At 38.1% G+C, this 20,588-nt stretch overlaps 10 protein-coding genes across 10 annotated transcripts; 4 read left to right on the top strand and 6 right to left on the bottom strand.

The window, feature by feature from the left end:
- Positions 1-1,691: 1,691 nt before the first annotated feature.
- Positions 1,692-5,133, bottom strand: RHIMIDRAFT_25850 (uncharacterized protein). The gene is made up of 2 exons (XM_023611344.1): positions 2,437-5,133; positions 1,692-2,372 (listed from the first exon to the last, which is right to left on the bottom strand). Exons 1-2 carry the CDS (start codon positions 4,868-4,870, stop codon positions 1,843-1,845), a joined length of 2,964 nt encoding a protein of 987 aa, XP_023464539.1. The 5' UTR covers positions 4,871-5,133; the 3' UTR covers positions 1,692-1,842.
- Positions 5,134-5,813: 680 nt separating this feature from the next.
- RHIMIDRAFT_25848 (uncharacterized protein) lies at positions 5,814-7,380 on the bottom strand. The gene is made up of 4 exons (XM_023611343.1): positions 7,289-7,380; positions 6,480-7,229; positions 6,191-6,430; positions 5,814-6,134 (listed from the first exon to the last, which is right to left on the bottom strand). The coding sequence occupies exons 2-4, from the start codon at positions 6,973-6,975 to the stop codon at positions 5,860-5,862; spliced, it is 1,011 nt and encodes a 336-aa protein (XP_023464538.1). The 5' UTR covers positions 6,976-7,229; positions 7,289-7,380; the 3' UTR covers positions 5,814-5,859.
- Positions 7,240-8,427, bottom strand: RHIMIDRAFT_25854 (uncharacterized protein). Its single transcript, XM_023611346.1, has 2 exons — positions 7,741-8,427; positions 7,240-7,633 (listed from the first exon to the last, which is right to left on the bottom strand). The coding sequence occupies exons 1-2, from the start codon at positions 7,958-7,960 to the stop codon at positions 7,272-7,274; spliced, it is 582 nt and encodes a 193-aa protein (XP_023464537.1). The 5' UTR covers positions 7,961-8,427; the 3' UTR covers positions 7,240-7,271.
- Positions 8,428-9,778: 1,351 nt separating this feature from the next.
- RHIMIDRAFT_25759 (FKBP-like protein) lies at positions 9,779-10,888 on the top strand. Its single transcript, XM_023611292.1, has 7 exons — positions 9,779-9,947; positions 10,002-10,145; positions 10,198-10,218; positions 10,272-10,340; positions 10,403-10,438; positions 10,501-10,555; positions 10,612-10,888. Exons 1-7 carry the CDS (start codon positions 9,839-9,841, stop codon positions 10,763-10,765), a joined length of 588 nt encoding a protein of 195 aa, XP_023464536.1. The 5' UTR covers positions 9,779-9,838; the 3' UTR covers positions 10,766-10,888.
- Positions 10,889-11,822: 934 nt separating this feature from the next.
- Positions 11,823-12,482, top strand: RHIMIDRAFT_238969 (uncharacterized protein; the record flags this gene model as incomplete). The annotated part of the gene is made up of 3 exons (XM_023609074.1): positions 11,823-11,897; positions 12,033-12,335; positions 12,393-12,482. The coding sequence occupies 3 exons, from the start codon at positions 11,823-11,825 to the stop codon at positions 12,480-12,482; spliced, it is 468 nt and encodes a 155-aa protein (XP_023464535.1).
- A 21-nt stretch (positions 12,483-12,503) lies between these two features.
- Positions 12,504-13,189, bottom strand: RHIMIDRAFT_238968 (uncharacterized protein; the record flags this gene model as incomplete). The annotated part of the gene is made up of 5 exons (XM_023609073.1): positions 12,504-12,611; positions 12,663-12,814; positions 12,862-12,928; positions 12,979-13,062; positions 13,112-13,189. The coding sequence occupies 5 exons, from the start codon at positions 13,187-13,189 to the stop codon at positions 12,504-12,506; spliced, it is 489 nt and encodes a 162-aa protein (XP_023464534.1).
- A 146-nt stretch (positions 13,190-13,335) lies between these two features.
- Positions 13,336-15,314, bottom strand: RHIMIDRAFT_238967 (putative NOG1-nucleolar G-protein required for 60S ribosomal subunit biogenesis; the record flags this gene model as incomplete). The annotated part of the gene is made up of 2 exons (XM_023609072.1): positions 13,336-15,036; positions 15,093-15,314. 2 exons carry the CDS (start codon positions 15,312-15,314, stop codon positions 13,336-13,338), a joined length of 1,923 nt encoding a protein of 640 aa, XP_023464533.1.
- A 790-nt stretch (positions 15,315-16,104) lies between these two features.
- Positions 16,105-16,870, top strand: RHIMIDRAFT_244707 (uncharacterized protein; the record flags this gene model as incomplete). The annotated part of the gene is made up of 3 exons (XM_023610105.1): positions 16,105-16,326; positions 16,360-16,674; positions 16,736-16,870. The coding sequence occupies 3 exons, from the start codon at positions 16,105-16,107 to the stop codon at positions 16,868-16,870; spliced, it is 672 nt and encodes a 223-aa protein (XP_023464532.1).
- Positions 16,871-18,428: 1,558 nt separating this feature from the next.
- RHIMIDRAFT_257912 (uncharacterized protein) lies at positions 18,429-18,818 on the bottom strand. The gene has a single exon (XM_023611315.1). The coding sequence runs from the start codon at positions 18,750-18,752 to the stop codon at positions 18,528-18,530; it is 225 nt and encodes a 74-aa protein (XP_023464531.1). The 5' UTR covers positions 18,753-18,818; the 3' UTR covers positions 18,429-18,527.
- Positions 18,819-18,846: 28 nt separating this feature from the next.
- Positions 18,847-20,441, top strand: RHIMIDRAFT_257910 (uncharacterized protein; the record flags this gene model as incomplete). The annotated part of the gene is made up of 2 exons (XM_023611314.1): positions 18,847-19,010; positions 19,067-20,441. Coding segments are annotated over exons 1-2 (1,108 nt in total), but the record flags the coding sequence as incomplete, so codon positions are not given.
- Between the last annotated feature and the right edge of the window lie 147 nt (positions 20,442-20,588).

Raw genomic sequence — 20,588 nt, 5'->3', positions numbered from 1 at the left:
ATGACTTCAACGGTGGTAGTAACAATTTCTTCTTCAGAAACAGTTTCAGCAGTAGTTGTCTTGGATGAAACCTTTTCTACTACATAGTCGATATTCTTCAAGACGTCCTTCTGTTGATCTTCACCAAAGGTAAGATGACAAATCTTGAGAGTGGTTTCTTTGTCAGCAGTAGAGATTTCTGTCTTGAACTGATCGATGTTTGTCATCAGAAAAGTCTTGACAGTGATCAAATAAGTAATCAAGCGGCGACGCTCAATCCAAGTCAAGTAGCTGAGTCTTCCAGAAAGCATGGAAATCAGGGAGATAGTTTCATCAATCTTGGATACAGCCTCTAATTTAGCGGCATCAACGACTGTAACAGTATCTTCAACAGATTGATCAACGCTCCAGGTGACGTCCTTCAAGAAGGTAGAGAACCAGCTTGTAAGATAAGCCTTGGTCTCAGCAACGGCAGTAACAACATCCATCTTGGTACTCTCAACTTCCTTTTCATCGACTGTCACATCTTGTTCTTCAACTTCGGTGACAGTTTCGTATTCTTCAACTGAGTTCTTGCATGCTTGAATCTTGGTAGTCAATGAATCTTCAAAGGTTTGAGTAATCTTTCTCCAGCTGTCTTCAGTGTAAGAGTTGACTTGTTGAATATCAACGTTCGAGACAAAACGGTCTAATTCGTTCTTGGATGATTCAACAACAGTAGAAATTGATTGTTCCAGTTGCTTCTTGTAGTCGCCGCTTACATAAGATGACTTGGAAACAGTATCTTTAGCAGAAGTTTCCAACTTGGTGATCTCAGTGCTGAGCTCTTGCTTGGATGATTCGATCAGCTTTTGAATCTCTTCAGGCTTGGCCCCCTTCTGGGATGCTTCATCAATGCGACGGTAAAGGATGCGGACCCAGCGACGGATAACGATGTGGATAGTTTCAATAGTAATAACCACACGATCAACAGTCTCAGTCTCGGATTGTTGTTCAACAACTTCAATATCTGTTATTTTCTCAACAGTTGTTTCCTTCTTTGAGTCCAAGATGATGTCCAACTTCTTTTCAATGGTATCACATGACTGAGAAACAACAGAAACGAGGTCGAATTCCTTGGTAGAAACTACGTCTTCTTCCTTCAAACCATTGAGATAAGTAATGGTTTTAGTAAATACTTCTTTTTCAAGTGTATCTTGTGTTTCATTAACAAATTCTTCAATTGCACGCAATTCTGATCCGGAGACAGAAGTACGATAGATAGTAAGGTATTGAATAAAGCGGTTGTGAAGCAATTGACGGTATTCATCCAAAACCTGCATGTATTCCTTTTGAGTACGACAAGTAGAGATACGACGAATGAAGATGATTCTCCACCATCTAATGATAACACGGGTTTCACAGTAAGTGTCAACAGAAGTCTTGGTAGATCTACGAGTAAGAGCCAAGCTGGACTTGTTGACGGTAGCCACTTCTTCAACACTTTCGATAACAGCGCCTTGTTCGATAGCCTTGGTGATATCAAGTGTATCAGACGTTTCAATGGGTTTAGGGGTAGTCATAGTAGTAGATTCGGTATTAGCTGTAACTGTTCTCTTGCCAAAGACGGGGGTTGAGAACTTCCATTGGATAGAATTGACCTTGCTGGACGTCTTGGAAGAGCCAAGAACGATTGAGCTGCCTTCCTTGATCTCTTCAGCGCCAAGGATATAGTAATCATGGCTATCAAGTTCAATGTGACCTTCAGTGGTCAAGATCCACTTCTGAGTACTGATAGCAGATTCACGTGAAATGATGACCTTTGATAAAACATCAACAGTGCCTGAAAAATAAAGTTAGTATTTCTTATACAAGATATCAAGTTCACTTGGATTTACCTTCAACATCGATAACGAACTTGTTACCATAGTTGATCAAGTGACCATCGTTGAAGGTCCACAGTTGTGATTTAAAGGCCCTGAAGTCTAACTTCTTCAATATAAGTGGAGACTTTGATTCATCGCTGGTAACGGTCAAAACCAAGTCTTCAGCGCCGCTGACCTTGACAAAGAACCAAGTATTGACAGGGAACAAAGCTCTACGAGTAGAGGTGGTAGTGGTCAAAAGAGCCCAATCAGCCTTCTGCTTACGGATCCAAGTGTAAGCAGTGCTATAAGTATAGACCAGATTCTTTTGATATTCAGCATCAGAAACAACAGGAATATGGAATTCCAAGCCTTGAGTTTCCTTGACAGAGGAATCAGACGTAACATCCAACTTGTAAATACCATTTACAATAATGAAGCGGATATAGTAAATAGTTTTAGAGATTCGAATGGAGAGCAATCCATTTGAAGAAATATAGAACTTTTGACTGAGAGTGGAGTGAGAGTTGGATAAGATCCATCGACGGGCTACAGAATTAGAATTAATAAATGATATCATAGCACAATATATATATGTGTATCAAATAATTACATGTACTCAAGATCAAGCGAAGCATATACTTGTAGTTGATCAAGTAACCGTCAACATAAGTCCACAAAAATCTTTTGTAATCACTCTTTTCGGTAATTTCATAAAGACCGACTTCACTCTGAGCAGTTTCACCAGAAGCAAGGAAGTGGTTCATAGAGCCAAAACGGATAAAGAACCATCCTTCAGTACCTGGCCATTGGTTTTCAGCAGTAACCTTGTGGAGATAGGTTTCTTTAATCCACTTGTAGCAAACGACAGCTGAAGCAGAGCTTGTGACAGATTCAATCTTGCCTGATTCAACAATCTTGACACCAGATTCGCCTTGCTTAACAGGAATCAAAGAAGGAATCAAAACTTCCCAATGTTGTTCTGGGCGAGCTTGTTTCTTAATGAGAGGCTTAGCTTCTTGACAGTAGATATCAATTTGAACATGCTTGTCAGAGCGCTTAAGTTCCTTAAGAGATAGGACGATAGAGCGCTTAGACTTCAAGTGAATTAAACCTTCATGACTATATTCCCAAGTTTGATCATCGTATCCTTCGTCAGGACTGTTTCTAGTAGATAAGTGAAGACGTTCACCAGCTGCAAGCAATGTAGCAGTGGAAGCATCTAAAACCAAATGGCGACCCTTGAGGTTAATCAAGAACCCATTATCATACGACCAGAGCTGGCTAGCAAAGTCGGTAGTCTTCATACGAGTCATTACAACATAAACACCATCATGAGCATCTTCAACAAGATCCAAAACGAAGCCATGCAATGAGCTCTTGATGAAGAAGTAGCCATTAGGGAAGTTACCATGATGGTTCTTGTAACGGACTACCTTTTCAAAACCAGTAGGGACATAGTTGTCTTCTAATTGGAAAGAATCCTTGCGAGTCAAACGCTCAGATCTGTTAGACTTGCCTGAAGGAGAATTAGATCTAGAACCATGCCTTGATCCAGGTCTGGAGTTAGGCTTAGAGCTAGATTGAAGAGCTTGGGTAACAGTCTTTTCAACCTTGACAACAGTAGCATCATCAACCTTTTCAGTAGTAGTGGTGGTTACAGTAGTTGATTCCTTTGAAGGAACAGTTTCTGACTTGATAGCTTCAGTAACAGCAGCTGCAGCACCAGCGACAACACCAGCACCAACAATGGCGACACCTGCGGTGGTAGAAGTCTTTGAAGAAGAGGAAGGTGTTTGAATGGGGGTTTGAATTTCATATTCACTTTCGTCAGCGTGTTCTTCGGTTTCCTCAACTTCCTCCTCTTCCTCTTCTTCTTCCTCTTCTTCATCATGGAGTTCTTCATCTTGTTCTTGAACAACAGCAGCTTGTTCATCACAACGTTCGATTTCCAAAGCTTCACCTGATTCGGTAGCAATAGTGCGTGTACCAAAGACAGGTTTAGAGAAAGACCAACGTAACCATTCATCTGATTTGAGAGTAGTGACCTGCTTGCTATCAGTTTCTGAGCGAACAAGACGAACCTTGCGAAGACCGACAACAGCACCTTCAACAGAAGCATCTTCAGATTTGGCGACACCAATAGTCAATCGTTCATTTGATCTCAAGTGAATTTCACCATTTACACCGAGATCCCAGTACTGGCCTTCGTTGGAAGATTTTTCTTTCAAGTAGATCTGAGATTGAGCGCCTTCAATAGATACATCTTCGGATAACTGAGCATCAAGGACCAAACCGGTTTGCTCATTTACCAAATATCCATCTTGGTATGACCAGAGTTGCCACTTGTAAGACTTGAAGTTGAGAGTACGAATAACGATTCTGTACTTGTAGGACAAAGATTCGTCGTACTCAACAGTAAGAGCAAGTTTCTTGTCGCCGTGAGACATACGAATAAAGAACTTCTCGGTAGGGAACACGGCCCATCGTCGAGTGACCACACGTTTGGTGATACGTTCATAACGTTCGTCCTTTGAGACGTCAATGGAGGTAGTATCGCCCACCTTTTCCAAGACAAGACTGTGTCTGTGAGCTTGTTGAGAAGCATAAGTTGTATACTTGGTGCTCTTGAAGAGGGGATAGGCAAATGTCCATTGCTGATAAGCGAGACTTGAGTTTCCACGCTTGACAAGCTTCAATGCAGAACCTTCCTTGGCATGGTCACCGACAGAGGCAAGGACAAGGTCGGGGTTGCTTTGTGTATGAATATGGCCTTCAACGGAAAGGCCCCAGACTTGGTTCTTACGGCTGGAACGCAAGAACTTGGAACTCCATTGAATGATGTTGGCATTATGAGTAAGTTTGCCACCAGCAACGTCAATAACGTAATCAGTTTCCATATTGACCAAACAGCCATCGTCACGGTATCTCCATAATTGACGGGTGAATCCCTTAGTATCCAGCTTGTGTAAGATCAGCTTGGCGCCCTTCTTCTTGTCAGAAACAGTGATGAAAAGGTTAGCATCGCACTTGGAACGAATAAACATCCATCCTTTGGGGAAGATACCAATCGTGCGTGTTACTAACTTACGCTCTCCGTCATCTATAAAAAATGTATGAGTGCTGCGGCCTATTGATATTGTGACACATCAACTTACGTTTACGTGTCACCCAGAGTGTCAAGACGATTCTCTGGAAGCTGACGAGGTAAGAGACTTCTCTATTTTCGGTTTCGGAGTAGCGAGTTTCATATCTACCATAGAGCAATTTCCAGGCATAGTATGTAGTAGAGATCAAAATAGTCCAGACACCATTGACCTGGACAAGGTTCAAACCATACTTTTGATCCTTTTTGGAAACAATAGATCCATTTGTCTTGAGAATCCAGTGCTGATACTCATCGCCTTCAGTCTCCTTGGCCAAAGAAAGTCTGGCACCTTCAACAAGTTTGTCTATAAATAAATATAAGTAACCACGCGTCAATAAGTCTTTTTTGAAAAGTTTACCTTGGATACGCAACACTAATCTTGAAATTACGTGTACAAGATATCCATTTCTATAAGTCCACTTGAAAATGTCTGCATTCTCGATTTCAAGTTTCTTCATGATAACCAAGGCACCAGGCTCATGCTTTTCAGGGACCAAAGCATAACCATCAGAACCTCGGATGAAGAATTCACCTTGAGGCCATTCAGCGATGGGATGATCAACAGTTGTTGTCTTGACAGTGGTTGTGGTGGTAATTGTCTTGCGATATTCACGAAGTATATGAATGGACCATTGAATAAGAATTTGGTAGCCGGAACGGTATCCGAACTTGGGAATGAGGAATCCCCAGCGGAAGTCCTGGGTTTGCTTGTGTGTGGTGATAATAAGTCTGTACTTGTTGTTTTCAATCAATTCGGCACCAAGGACAAACTTTTGCTCATTAGATCCGTGCAATAAATATCCTTCCATAGTCATAATCCATTCTCTTTCAGATGCCTTGCTGTTCTGAATGAGCTCGGAACCAGCGGAGAATGCTACACATAAAATTTTAATTCGCTAATATTAGAAAAGAGTAATAAAAAAAGGACTTACAGTTGACATCAATCATGAGATCAGTAGCATAATTTATCAATTGACCATTGGAGTAGGACCAGAGTTGAGATTGCCAGTTTTCACGATCAAGTAAAGTGAGTTCAATAGACTTTTCAGTAGCAGTCAATACATAAGGAGATTCGGTAGTTGAGCCCTTCACATGGGATCGAATGAAGAACCAGCCAGAAGGATAAGCGGCAGTCTTGAAAGATTGTTTGACAGTGGTAGTAACTAGATTTCATATTAATCATTACGTTCCCTTTTTTTACTCTTTCACGCGTAATTACCTTGCTTCTTTTTGAATACAGGCAAAACAAAGTTCCAGCACTGCCCTTTGTTATCACAAGTCTTTCTTTCAGCCAAATACAAACTAGATCTAACGGTTTCATCTTCCTTGACAGTCAAGGCCAAGCCCTTGTTAGATTCAGGATGAATGGAACCTTCGACGGTTAAACCCCACTTTTGATTTTCAGCATCTTCAGTTTTCTTAGTGTATTGGCAAATGGTTGCACCCGATGCAATGGAACCTATACACAATGTAAATATTACACCACATACGAATATTTATAAATTTACCTCCACGGATATCAAGGACCATTTCAGAAGCCTTGTTGACAAGGAATCCATTATCGAACTTCCAAAGCTGACGGGCGTAGTTGGATGTATCTAATTTGGTAGCTTCTACTTCAGCAGCAATAACACCAGTTTCAAGCACGGTCAAAACGAGACCGTGAGCCTGACTCTTGACAAAGAACCAACCCTCAGGGAAGACACCCTTCTGTTCAACTTTGACTGCCTCACTCTTTTTGAAGACAGGTAATACCACGGTGAATTTCTGATTTTGATGTCCACCGTTCTTCTTTTGAAGATGAAGGTGAGCGCCTTCACGGTTACCAAACCAACTTTCCTTGAATCCAATAACAAAGCTGGGATCGCTCTTGAGCGTGATTTCACCTTCGGCGGAGAGGGTCCAGGCCTGAGTCTTGTCTTGAGCGGGGGATGAAGTAACTTGACAAATATCAGAGCCGTCCTTGATTGCGTTATTTTCAATACCGAGCACGAGTTTAGTCATCTTGTTAACAATACGGCAAGTGGTAGGTTCATAGGTCCATAACTGACTTTCGTATGCCTTCTTGCGGAGAGATTCAATAGTGAGTTGACTACCAGCCTTAGTAGAGGTAGCTGTTTCTGTACTGACATAAAAACCAGATGCATCTGACTTCAAGAAGAAAGGAGTATCAGGGAATGATCCAGTAGGAACACGGTTAGCTTCATCTTGATCAATACTAGTTACAGATCCTGTAGACGAACGAACCGAGCGAGCATCTAAAAAGGGGGGAGAGTTAATATGGTAAAGCCAGCAATTTCCTAAAGCTGCAACTTACCATCTTCTTTAATTTGTGCCACAGCAGATAATTTAGAATTGGAGGTGTTGCTAAAAGTACTAATACTACGCTTGGCAGGTTCAGTCTTTTCCTTAATCACGGGGAGAACGAAATCCCAGCGTTGTTCTTTTTTGTCGAGGTGTCGCTTGTCGATCAACTGAAGGTGTACGTGGAGGCCTTCACGACGAGCAAAGAAAGATTCCTTGATACCAAGGACGAGATTAGACTTGTTGATGAGGTAAATGTGACCATGAGGAGATAGACCAAACTTTTGATAGTTATTTTCTTCTTTCACGTCTTTCGATAGAATTTGTTGGACAATATCGACACCAGCCTTTGCGTTACCTAAGAGAAGCAACAATGTGAGACACTAATCATGAAAATAAAATTGTAATCCCGCAAACTCGGATTTTCCCCCGTTTGGCAGGACTATCGAAGCTAAATAGACTTACCCTTTGCAACGTCCATGACTTGGCCTGATTTTTTATTCACAAGATAGCCGCTAGGGTCATAGCGCCAAAGCTGAGCGCTGTAGTCTTTTGTACGAAGAGAAGACAGAACGACGGGACTGCCAACTTCTTGAGATTCATTATCAACCATTAAAACATAACCGTTGCTGTGATTCTTGATGAAGAACCAACCATCAGGAAACTTTTCACTTTTATCAAACATGTTTGCTTAAAACTTTTCTTCTTTAAAAATACACACAAGAATGAAAAGTAGCTATACTTATGAAGCAAAATAAAGTAAAAAAGAAGAAAAAGAGCAAAATAAGCTCGCTAAAGTACCCAAACTCTTTTATTAAAGTATGAAAGCAGTGTAACAGCTTGGTGTTTTAAGGTACGACTGTCTATAGATGTCTGTATGTCAAGTGCTTTAAATTTTCGTAGCACAATGCCTCTGTATTACTCTCTAATGCCTTTTTTTGGTTTTTACTCTTTTGAAGCATGCAGTCATTTAGGTTAGAAAAAGGTAAAGACTTTTCTACATGTCACTTTTTAGAGTCACTTTTCAAGTTTATTTTTTTCTCTTTGCTATCAAAGTATACTGGCGCGTGTTGCTTAGCTACCTTCAAGAATATTGCATGATATTCTTGTAAGAAAGTTGTTCGCAACAAGCTTATGTACTACTCTATATTTCCTTTAATGTGACAACGGCCGTATACTTCCTTAAAGTGCCCAGGCATCTTAGACACCAAGAGTAAACTTGGGGCATAAGCCTTTTCTACAATTTGCTGATTTGAATATCAAGGTATGTTTCTATAGCAACAATAAAAAACAGCAATGCTTGAGTATTCTAAAGCGTTTTATCGTTTTGGTTTGTATGACAAGAAAAAAAAAAGAGAAACTAAATAGAGTCATGAGTTATAGGGTTAAACGATATTGCTTAATATCGCTGTAACAGTTGATCTCCTAAAATCTTTTTGTATTTCAGTAAACATTTCTGCATCCCGTTTCAACATCCTATTTTTTTACCTTCTTCTTACCTTTTACCCGAGAATGCTTGGATGTTCTCTTATCCTATAAAACTATTTAGCTCACAGGAACAAACAAAGGAAAGAAAGAAAAAAGCACCAAGCCTAGGTTTGCCGAAACAAAACAGTGCTGTCATGTGAAAGAAGTAAAAATGGTTTCATGTCCTTTTACGTGATCTTTAGGGAGTCTTATGTGCGAGTTTCTATTTTCTACGAAGTTTTGCGGGCCGATGTTTTGATTATTCTTAATCCTAATGACCGAGAAAAACTATAGCCCTTTTGAAGCTGCTATTTAATATACCCCTAAATTTAAATAGAAAATGCTATATAGAACAAGATAACAGCTAACCAAGAAGAAAAGAAAAATCAGTTCATAACACCAAAAGACCCCACCACCAAGGCTACAGTACCTTTTTTTTCCGTTTTGAAAGCATAAACGCGTCATTGGATAGCCAAGAATAAGCTTAATCTTAAATTTATCGGGATATTTCCGAGATTAGTGCGTCTTTTTTTCTAGAACGTAACGGTAATGTCTACAGGTAGCTACCAAGCAGCAACCCTTGAGGCTGGAACTTTACAATTCAGATGGTATTATCTGATTGGCTGGCTTATTTTTGCATAAACTATTGACTTAAAATGGTTAGAAGCAAAATAGCTCTGTCGTTGGCACCCTTAAATTAAATGCCTCCAAAGCAAAATATCAATGATAAGAGAGTACGATTACTTGTTTTATTCAAAAAAAAAAAAAGATATTTTGTTAAACAAGAAAAAAGCTAAATCTAGAGAAATCTTTTGCAGTATTTTCAGTTGTTAAAGTAACAGATCATGATCTAAAACATAAGGTGCACCTCCTTTTTTTTTTCATTGCCCCTGTCTATACATTTTTCATCTTTTGCTTGAATGAACTATATATTGAATCAAAATATATGTGCCTGAACGTCGAGTAGAAATTAAGCAGATAGATATCAGTTACTCAAAATGGAAATAATTACCTGAATTGTGAACCTTGGAAACACCGATAACACAAAACTTATTCATGATTCTTAATCTCGAGATTTCACTTTTCTTTTGTCATCATGCTTCCTTCTATTCTTTATAAGCTTTTGATTCTCTCTATTACAGTCGTAGTTGTATGTGCATCAAAATCAGAATCAGAATTGGAGCAGCCAACGAAGCTTCTTGGAGGTAAATTAAAAAAAAAAAAAGTGCTTAAGCACAAACTTACACTGTATAAAAAAGGTACATTGAAGAAACCAGAGAAATGTAAAGCCAAGTCTGCAACAAATTCTAACGTTAAGATCCATTACCGTGCCCGTGCCTGGGGTCAAAAAGAGTTCTTTGAAAATACTTATCTAAGACATAAACCCATTGATGTACAACTTGGTGAGTAATTTGCACACATTTATCAGGTTGATTGTGACTTATTGTAATGTAGGAAAAAACAAAATAATCAAAGGTAAGCAAAGTAAAGGCTGTCATTTATTGCGAAATTAAGGGATAGACAAAAAGGTATTGAGGATGGTGTGCATGGTATGTGCGCTGGTGAAATACGTAGACTTTTGATCCCAGCCTATCTCGGTAAGTTTATCGGACAATACAGTTTCTTGAGAAACGTAGCCAACACTGATTATATACTCTAGCTTATGGAGAATTTGGTATTCCTAATCTAGTACCTCGTAAGTGTTGTCTTTTTTTTTTTTTCTCTACAAATGTTTTCATTGAATTGTTTTTTTGATAGCCAATACTGCCATTGTTGCTGACGTAGAGATGATATATGTTGATTCCCCATTTAGGTAAGCATCTATATGTTCTATTTTGTATGTCAGATGCTCAATCTTGATTATATTAGCAATCCTTGGTTCTGGATCAGCGGTGCTCTTTTAATCATTGCTTTCTTCTTTTATAGACAAAATATCAAGCAAAGTGAACGAAGTAGTCCTGGCGCTATGCTTCAAACACAGTTGGCACAACAACAGCAAGAGCAAGAAAAGAAGGAACAGTAAATTATATTGTGAAAGCCTAAGCTAGCCTTACTTTCATTTCTTAATTAAATATTACAATCAATCGTTTTGACTTGTTTACTACGAGTGCGTTTAGATAATTATTGAGATAGAGGGATATTGAGATCATTGCCTGGAAAAGCTGTTGCACCTTGAGTATGTCAAGTCTATCTTGACAAACTTGCACAATCTTACTTTTCTTTAAGGATTCAATATCAATGCTTGGCGATTATTACTTTGATCTCTGATGTTCAATGCCTTCATTGTCTTTTACTTTTCTGAATCTGGTAGTCGATTACCTATTTCAGTATGCTCAAGTGTCATCACGTGTCTTTTTGTGACTATAAATAAATGCTGTTCTTAAAAGGAACATGGTGTAAAAACTTGGGTATATGATGAGTTACTACACCATAGTATATAAATACAAGATCTGACTAGTTCTCATTGAATGAATTAATAAGAGCAATAGGCGTAGTGTTAAAGCGTGACATGATATCGTCTGAGAGTACTAAATAGCGCATGCGTATATGTGAATGAGTGAGTCTACAGATGATGATTAGCAAAGAAGAAGGCGCTTCAATTGTTCTTTTGTATCGTTCATGAATTACTATCTCTAGCTTTATTTTAATTATTACTATTCTTTCTGCTATTTTTCTGCTTTCACTTTACATAGAAAGAGAGACTGCTAAAAATAGATCACTGTACCCTTTTCTCATGGACAAGGGGTTAACAGGGGGAATTCAATTTGTCTGTGAATGTAATAAAAAGTTGGTATGAATCATAGCATTCATAGTGGTTATTATCAAATAAAGGGTCAAATGCCTCATTCTTTTACTTTACACAATCATGTAACAGGATACATGATCCCGTTACCGGGAAAACGCTAAAAAATTGCCTGATGACAGCTGTTTCCAAATACAGAAATATTCTTTATGAAAACATCCTTTGTCCGCTACACACCGCGGGTCAAGTACACTAGATATTTATATAAACTCCTTTTTTTTCTTCACGTTCTTCTCTTTCTCCCTCTCTCTTTTCCATTATCTCCCTCTTTCACATCATGACAACTAGCACATTAGAAGAATTGCCTGTAAATAAGACAATGCTTGGATCACCTGTTGTAGAAGGAAACATTGTACAGCTTAAAGAAGACAAAAAGAAGAAGAATAAGAAAAAGAACAATTCCGATCCTAAACCTATTCGTGAGGCACACAAAAACAGCATTCCTCTTGGTTCAAAAGACGATATGATTGACCTTACTTTTATATAGGCTGTTGGTACTATTGTGATTGACAGCGTCAATCAAAAGATATTGATGATTGAGAGCCGTAAGAACAAAGACGCCTTTGTTCTGCCTCGTGATGATTGCCATCCTCAAGAACATCCTGAAAAAGCCGCTATTCGTCTGTTACATGATAAAGCAGGTATAGATACCAACTATCTATCAAAGCGTGTGGGTTGCTTTTCAGAGTCAAATAAAAAGGGAAGAGTAGTTGCTCATCACTGGATGTATGAGGTTCACAATCCGAAATTACTAGACAATTGGCCTGAATCTAATAGAAAGCGAGTCTGGGTATGTCATTAGATAACGTTGTTCTTTTTTTTTTTGGCTTATTTCTTTTTATAATAGATGACTCATGAAGAAGCATTAAAGGCTAGTGAGAACAAGCGTATGGCTTATCTTGCTCTTCAAAAGATAAATTTTGATAACTTACAATAAATAGTCCTTTCTATTTTTATTCTAATTGTCTATATTCTTGTTATTCTCTTGTCCAAAGGTGGATGCTAAAAGTGCCTTTTGCATGTAGGGTTTAAAACGAAGCAACTGCATAGCTTCTTCAAAAGCACACTATAATAATGTCAATTTATCAAAGATAACAAATTCTTGTGTATCACTTACCCATTTTCTTTGTCTAAAGTCCTCCTCTGGCCAACGCTCGTAAATATGTTGGACCTCTAATTCATAAAACCACACATGGCTTTTTGGGTTTCCCATATAATCGTAATCTACAAAACTTCCCACAAATCCTTTCACAACACCTTTTACACCTCCTAATACAAATGAATAAGCAAACAATGCTACAGTTGTAACAGTCTACCTTCTTCATATGTCTCTCTTTTCGCTGCTTCTTCTCGAGTTTCGTCATTTTCCCAACCACCTTTTGGCTATATTTTTGCTTATCAAAAACATTGTTTCTCTTAAAACTTAAGCTTACCAAAACCCACACATTTTCATATTTACTGCTTGAAATAATCAATACTTTATTCGTTTTGGGATCTACAGCAATGCTACCCGAGATCTATAACTGCGTGTTCATGATTGTTACACCTTTACTGTTTTTATCTTACTTGTCGAATATCATTGTGATCATAGACTTGATTCTGTCTTCCAACACGGGGTTCAGTAGGATAATCGGGGTGGCTCATATAAAGAAGAAAAAAGAAAGAAAAAGACAAACACCTCCGAATTTTTTTTTTTTTTATTATAAAATGATGCAACTGAAAGTGTGTATAAAAAATGATGAAAAATCTAAATTATTTTTGGTGTACAGTTGGAGAGGAGTTTCTTTCTTTTATCGGCGATCTCGTGTACCAGCAGATAATTTACCACTGAACAAGTGTTTGGGCATCTTGGTTTGAATTGATCTATCTGATTCACCACGCTTACCCATCTTGTTATTTTGTTTCTGACTGTTCTTCTTTTGTTTATCTGCTTCCATCTTTTGTTTGACATTACGGAAACCTTGTTGGCTAAGAGCAAGGTTTTCCGATTCAGCACGTTCATCTGCCGTAGCCTCCTTAACAGCTTCATCAGGAAGAGCTTCTTCACGTGTACGCTTACGATGAGCAGCTGCTTCACGCACACGCTCTGTAGCATCTGCACTGTCGATACCCATCTGAGCCAATTTCTCATTCATTTCACTCACAGTACTAAACTTGGCTGCTGTTGGCTTGGGTAACACGGGTCTATTTCTACCATGAGCTGCACGATGAGCTTGTACTATCAACTTCTTCTTTTCACGAATAGCATCTGCAGCAGCCTTGTAAGCCTCTTCGTCATCGTCCAACATGTCATCATCTGACTGATAGAATCCTTCCTGTTCCAATCTTTCTTCTTCTCTCTCCAAGGCTTCCAATTTCTCCTCAATTTCAGGATCAATAAAGTCTGCCACATTGTGTCCGTCAAGGAATTCAGGAATAACGTCATACTTCCAGTCATCCTCCTTCAAGAGATATTTCTTCTTCAGATCAACATTATACACACCTGCACCACCATTTTCTACTTCAAGGTCCTTTTCGAGTTGACGACGGTTAGGGTCATTAGGATCATATTTGGCTCTTGATGTGACCTCAGCAGGAATATTAGGCAAGCGAGCAACATTGTCTCTTTGTTGAGGTATAGCCAAGTGAATCTTGTTAATCACATCATTCATCTTGTTACTCTTCATCTTCATTTCTACACGGGCTGCTAACAATTTATCACAAGAAATATTTCGCACGTTCATGACACCTTCTTCATTATAGCAAGACATGGTCAAGACCGTAGCGTTCTCTTCATTAGCAATATCTTCAATCCATTTTCTTTGTTCTTCAGGAAGATCTTCAGGCTTCATTTGGTCAATCTTGTTGATGACCAAGACAATAGGCTTATTGGCAAACAGAGGCTTGATATTATGGAACAGTTTGACTTGATCCTCTACACTGTAACCACATTGTTCTGACAGATCCATAAAGTACATGATACAGGATCTCAAGTGAGCCATGGCAGTAATAGATTGCATTTCAATTGTATTTCTTTCTTCCAAAGGGTGATCCAGAATACCAGGTGTATCAATGACTTGCCATCGCATGTACTTGTAATCCATGTGACCGACGAAAAGTGATTTTGTTGTAAAGGCATAGGGCTGTACATCTACATCGGCACGGGTAATTTTGTTGATAAAGGAAGATTTACCGACATTAGGGTAACCACAGATCAAGAGAGTACGAGTGTTGGGATCAATTGAAGGCAGACGAGACAAGTGCTGACGAACTTGTTCTAAATAGGCTAAACTGTCCTTTTGACGTTTCATGACAGTAGCCATTCTACCCAAGGCTGCCTTCTTCAATTGCTTACATCTGTAAAGTGAGTCACCAAATTTGAGTAAACGGACATAGTCCTTGGCGACTTGATCAATCAGATGACGGGCTGTGTTGATTTGACCCAAGGCAAGCTTATAATGATCTTTGTCGTAAAGGACGTTCATGAGGTCAGCATAAAAGGGATGAATATCCTATATAGATTATTAGTTTATATGTTTAAAAACATGTATGTATATATATTCATTACCTCAAGCTTGGGAAATTCTTCTAATATGTGCTTAAACTTTTCTTCAAAGTTCTCTTGAGTGAACTTGACTTTGCGCATATAAAACTGTCTGATACGACCAATGTTGTAGTTTTTATGAATAACAGTTGGTGTCTTTCTTTGAGTCTTTGATAAAATGATATCAATAAAGTCAGAAGCTGTAGGCACTGGCTCGATCTTTTTGAAATTATATAACGATGTCATCTTTATGTGTTCTGGTGCCTGCTTTGCAGAAAAAGAAGAGTGTGAAAAAGAAATTTTTTGAAAACTTTTTTTGACACTTTATAAGGTAAAAGCAGTCACCCAGGCCGATTGGAAGAGAAATTGGAATCCAGATTGAGGACGAATCAGATCAGTTTCTTCAAGACACTTACTTGTTATACTTTTTATAGGCTATTTTTTGAACATGATTCATAGTATAGTGTACTTATCAAAGATGTCAAACAAGTGCCACATAAAGTAAAATGATCTATTCTCTTTATTCTTTGTTGATCGTTTATTTTCTCTTTTTTACAATTATAGACTTTTGAATAAAAGGAACTCTTTCGCACTAAATATAGCTGCAGAATAACTAAGGATGAGGTTATACTAAAATTAATGACACACTTCACTGGTTCTCCTTTCTTGACTTTACTTTATGTAGATTGTAGCCCACATTAACAACGAAGTCAATATGTCTGCCTAGTTACTCTTTTACTTTTTCACTTTATTAACATAAAACATCTAGAAAGATGTATTGACTAACAAATGGTTGATGATAGGAGTCAAATAGGCTAAAGTCCTAATATATAGTAACCTTGATTAAGGCTTGAATAAGACATGAATCTTTGTCATGCCAAGTTGTTGCTCTGGCCAGTTCGAGGTGTAAAAGAATATCTTAAAACCTCTCTGGGCTCGAGGATAAAAATGCTTTGACTGAACAAGTGTTCAAACCGCTGCTATAAAGACCTAGATAGTCATTTAAGTAGTTTCTACTTAGGATTAGAAGGTAGTGATGGCTCTTTTTTATGATAGTACACCAACCATAGCTTTAGAAAAGAAACTTACTAATCTTTTCAAGAGTGGTCACTTACAGATAATACATGTAAACTATTTCGGTCCCAAAGACGTTGATATAGAAAAACAAATAAAACATCCTTTTGAAAAGGTCTTATTCGATGCTCTTCCGAAAAGAGACATGATGATGGATGAATCGATTGAATCTTACCCGATAAAAGTGTTTCTTAACGAATAATTGACCAACTTCAAGAACTTATGGTCTAACAAGTTACGTTATACCAGGTTGCTCAACCGTGTGGTTACTGTACTTTTAAGAGTACACTTGGCTCCTAAAAGTGAACGATTAAGACGAGAAAAGAAAGGTAAACAATCCACAGAAAGCCTCACTGGATCCTTCAAAATGTCTTATAATAGAAGAAAAAGGCTATTTAGAAATGAAAATATAAAGCATGAAAAACATCTTCAAAAGGTACAAATTGGCAGATTAAACGAGAACAAGTGGCTATCCAAAGTTCAAAAAAGTGATATGCACATTGCTAAATATAAAGAATTATTACAGAAGGAGGTAAGTTTGTTGTAGATACGCTTTTCATTATTTTCTCAGCAATTCAATTTCTATTTTATAGCGAACTACTGTCAATCCTAGAACTACATTACCAGCAATGTCAGATGGTGATGAAGCAGCTACTCTTGAAATTGCAGCTGTTGTACATCCTATAGCAGCTCAGGAAGTAATAGTGCTTGAAGACGAAGTAATTTGAAATTAACAAGGACGCTACTAGAAGAAGAATGAACCGTTTAAAAGCAATCATACGACAAGTAATTTTCAAGCAATTTGACCATAAGGTTAACGAAAGACATATGAGGAATGTCCTATCAGACATTATATATTTAAACTAACTCTTAAGTTTTTCGATGGATATAAATACAAATTATCATCAGTTTTGATTCGTTTCGAGCAATCTGCTGTGATTTCATTAGATAAGGTAGACAGCCTGTCATGACCAACCGAATTAATAAGACTATCGTCGTTCTCATTCTTTTTAATAAAAATAATAGACTTTGAAGCACTACAAAGATATGACGTTGGCTAAATGATGTTCTGTTTGTTGAAAATACTTACAGACGTTTTTGCATTTCACTTTCAATGTTGAAGCCTCATTTACGAGCTATTTGTTTATAGTTTCAATGGATACCATGAGGAGATCAGAAGCTGACTGTTCATTGCCAATAGAGCTTGTTCCTGATGTTAAGCTACTGCCCTTTGATCTTTCTGAAAGCGAGCGCTTGGCCCTACGAGAAGCAACGCGGATCGCTCTATCCAATGCTTTGTTCCTTCGTTCATGGCTCGTTTATTGAGCTGAGCCTCCACAAAAAGAGGAATCAAATCAGCCGCATTATTGAATTTTGGGAAACACTACATGCACCAGAAAATACAACAGAAGTCAGACTAATTCTATAGGCGCCACCTCTACCCATTACCTGTAATGTCGTCAACAAACCTTTTCAATGAGTAGCGTCAAGCTAAACATGACTTTATAAAGTCACCGACTTCATTTATTCACCAGACAAACAACTTAGCAGAATTCATCAGTAGGATTTACAGAGATGAAGATATTCAAAGCCCTAATTTGAATAGTCAAGTGTACTTTGGTGAAAGGGCAACCTTAACCAGCCGTAGCGATATTGTGGATGGCATCAATGAGATTGTTCTCGACAAAATGTCTGCTGAGAAGATTACGCTTCTGTCTACAAACTCAGCTGATGGACTGCATACTATCCCTGCAGAGTGCCTTCAGAGTCTTAACCTCTCCGATCTGCCTCCCTCACAGCTGGAACTGAAGGTTGGTGCACCAGTTATACTCCTTAGAAGCGTTGACCTAGCAAGAGGCCATTGTAGCGGAACAAGGCTAATCGTAATGCATATTAGTCAGTATATGTTTAGGGTTTGCCTGGCAAACAACCCTGGTGCTCCAATAGGGCTCATCCCACGATTTACTCTGTCGACCCTAGAAGGCAATATGCCATTTATGCTCACCAGGAAACAATTTCCTGTAAAACTATGCTTCGCTATAACAATCAATAAGTCCCAAGGTCAATCATTGAAGTATGTAGGAGTTAACTTGCGGCGTCCGCCGTTTATGCATGGTCAGCTATATGTCGCTCTTTCAAGGGTGACTTCTCTCTCTGGCGTATCAGTCCTTTTGCCAGAGAATACAGATAAAACCAACAATGTTGTTTATTCAGAGCTTTTGCTCAATTAATATATGCGTTATGCCCAACCCACTTATGCTCAATTGTACTTATGTTCAACTATACTTATGCCACTTTCTTTTTTTGTAACTATGTGACTATCATCCAATAAAATTACCCGATCTTCACTTCCTCTTTAAATGCATTAACCTTTCTACATCTCATTCAGCATTTGCCCTTACTCATCGCAAAGGACGAAGCTCTTAAGCCTGAGGCAGTACAGTAACGTGAAAAAACAAGCGTAGCGAGTTGGAAACGGCTAGTATTATAGAATGAAATAGGAATATTTAAACCGAAGCTCATAAAAGACAACCTTAACACCATTCGCAATCTGACTGGTTGAATAAAAGTATATTTGTGAGTAAAGTCTAAAGAAGAGGCAACACACATCCTTCAAGCTATATTTATAATAGAGATCATCTTCTGTCATTGTATTTACTGAGTTGTTTGATTCCACGCTAAAGCCTATACCAAATGTTACGATAGCATAAGTTTATTGGACCTGAGAGAAGGACGTGATTTTATTGATTAAATGAATTTTGATAAATGAACAACAATAATCTCTTTCACTTTTTGCTCTTCTTTTTGCTTCAAATGAAAAGATATTCTACATCATCCAACTCAGAGAGGCCTTCAAAAGGCGCAAAGCTAAATGAATGTAAAGTATTCAATCTTGTTCATTATCAGTCAATATTTAGCATTACTTTGGTATAGGTACAGTAGCAGCAACTCAAGAAGCGAATTATTCCAGCACAGTAGATCAAGAAGGCGCTTCTTCTTTCTCAAGTAAACCAGGGCTTTCGAAAAAAGCACAACAAAAGATTGATAAGCAAAATGCACTTTTAAAATTCAAAACAGAGCAAAAGGCTCTAAAGGAAGTCAAGTGCCCCTCATGTGGGTTAACAACACACGCGCAATCAATGAGTAACTTGTGCCCAAACAAGAAAGCAAAAGTACCTGTTTGCAGCCCTGATGAAAGGGTTGAAAACTTTGTCATCAAGACATCCTTACCTAATGTTTGTAACAATCAACAACCTGTTCAGCATATCAATGATCTAGCAGATTATACCACCAAAATTTTGTTTGTGGGATTCCTTTTTGCCAATTTCATCTTCATCAAACTGCTCGACTATGGCCAGGCTATTCCAATTATTGAACAAAGTTTATTCACAAATACATTTGCGGTAATGGCTGGAAATGGAAAGAGAGCACCAAACTATCTCAAAGAATACTTCACTCTTTTCTGTGAATTGACAACTGTAGACTGCGACTCTTTAAAAAGTATAAGCTATTCAAGTATTCTTTCCATCGCTGGTAAGCAATACGAAGTCCTGGTTAGAAACCACATTCACGAGACACACGAACGAAGATCGATAACGTACTTTCTGAATATGATGTCTGACAACAATTCAAGTAATTGTTGTAAAGAGCTCCCAGTAGCTTCCAGAAAAGCCTTGGCATGTTTCATTTACAAACAAAAACAAGGTTCAGAGCCATCTTGGCCGTCTCCTGTCCCATGCAGTAACTACTATAAAGAAATCACTGAAAGCATAGCAAGCATGTGGTCTAAATACCAACCAGATCAATGTGATTCCGATACGCTTTACTCAAAACCTCACCTGTTTTTCAAGTGGTTCTACTTTCTGTCGCAAGAAGTGCAAAAAAAAGTTTTTATTATGGAAAATGTACCCTCAAAAGTTGCTTCCAAAGTGTATGTGTATTGTAAATTCAGAGAGCTTCCATTCACTGGTGTTTTGAGCAAAAAGAATTTTAATTCTTTAAGAGAAGAACACTGAAGCCAATCAATTCCTACAAGACGTTTGCCCCAGGAAAAAAACTAGCCAAGCTTACTCCTCAACAAGTATCAGTAGTTCAAAATTTTATTGATACAGTTAAAACAAGAATATAAGATGTCACATTCACTCCTGCTAAATACACTGATAAAATAGGATGTCGCTTTTTTTCCATTGCGCCTATATATTTCGTTCAGATAAAATCAATCCAAATTGATGCTCAAGCTTTGTGGAGACTAGTGAAACAATGTGGCATACCAAATTACCCGAAAGGAAAGAAAACCGATTTTTACTATCATTTGTTCAATTTTACCAAATTGGGATTTCGTACTAGAGACAGTCTTACGAGTGGGAAGAAGTTTAGGTAAGCTATGTGTAAAATAATAATATAATACAGGAATATCTAACTGTCATTAATAGAAACGTTATAACG

This window comes from Rhizopus microsporus (assembly GCF_002708625.1).
Source record: "Rhizopus microsporus ATCC 52813 unplaced genomic scaffold scaffold_12, whole genome shotgun sequence".
In the NCBI taxonomy this organism is placed as follows: domain Eukaryota; kingdom Fungi; phylum Mucoromycota; class Mucoromycetes; order Mucorales; family Rhizopodaceae; genus Rhizopus; species Rhizopus microsporus.
Note: the sequence above shows the minus strand (reverse complement) of the source record. Positions and strands in the feature narration are given on the sequence as shown.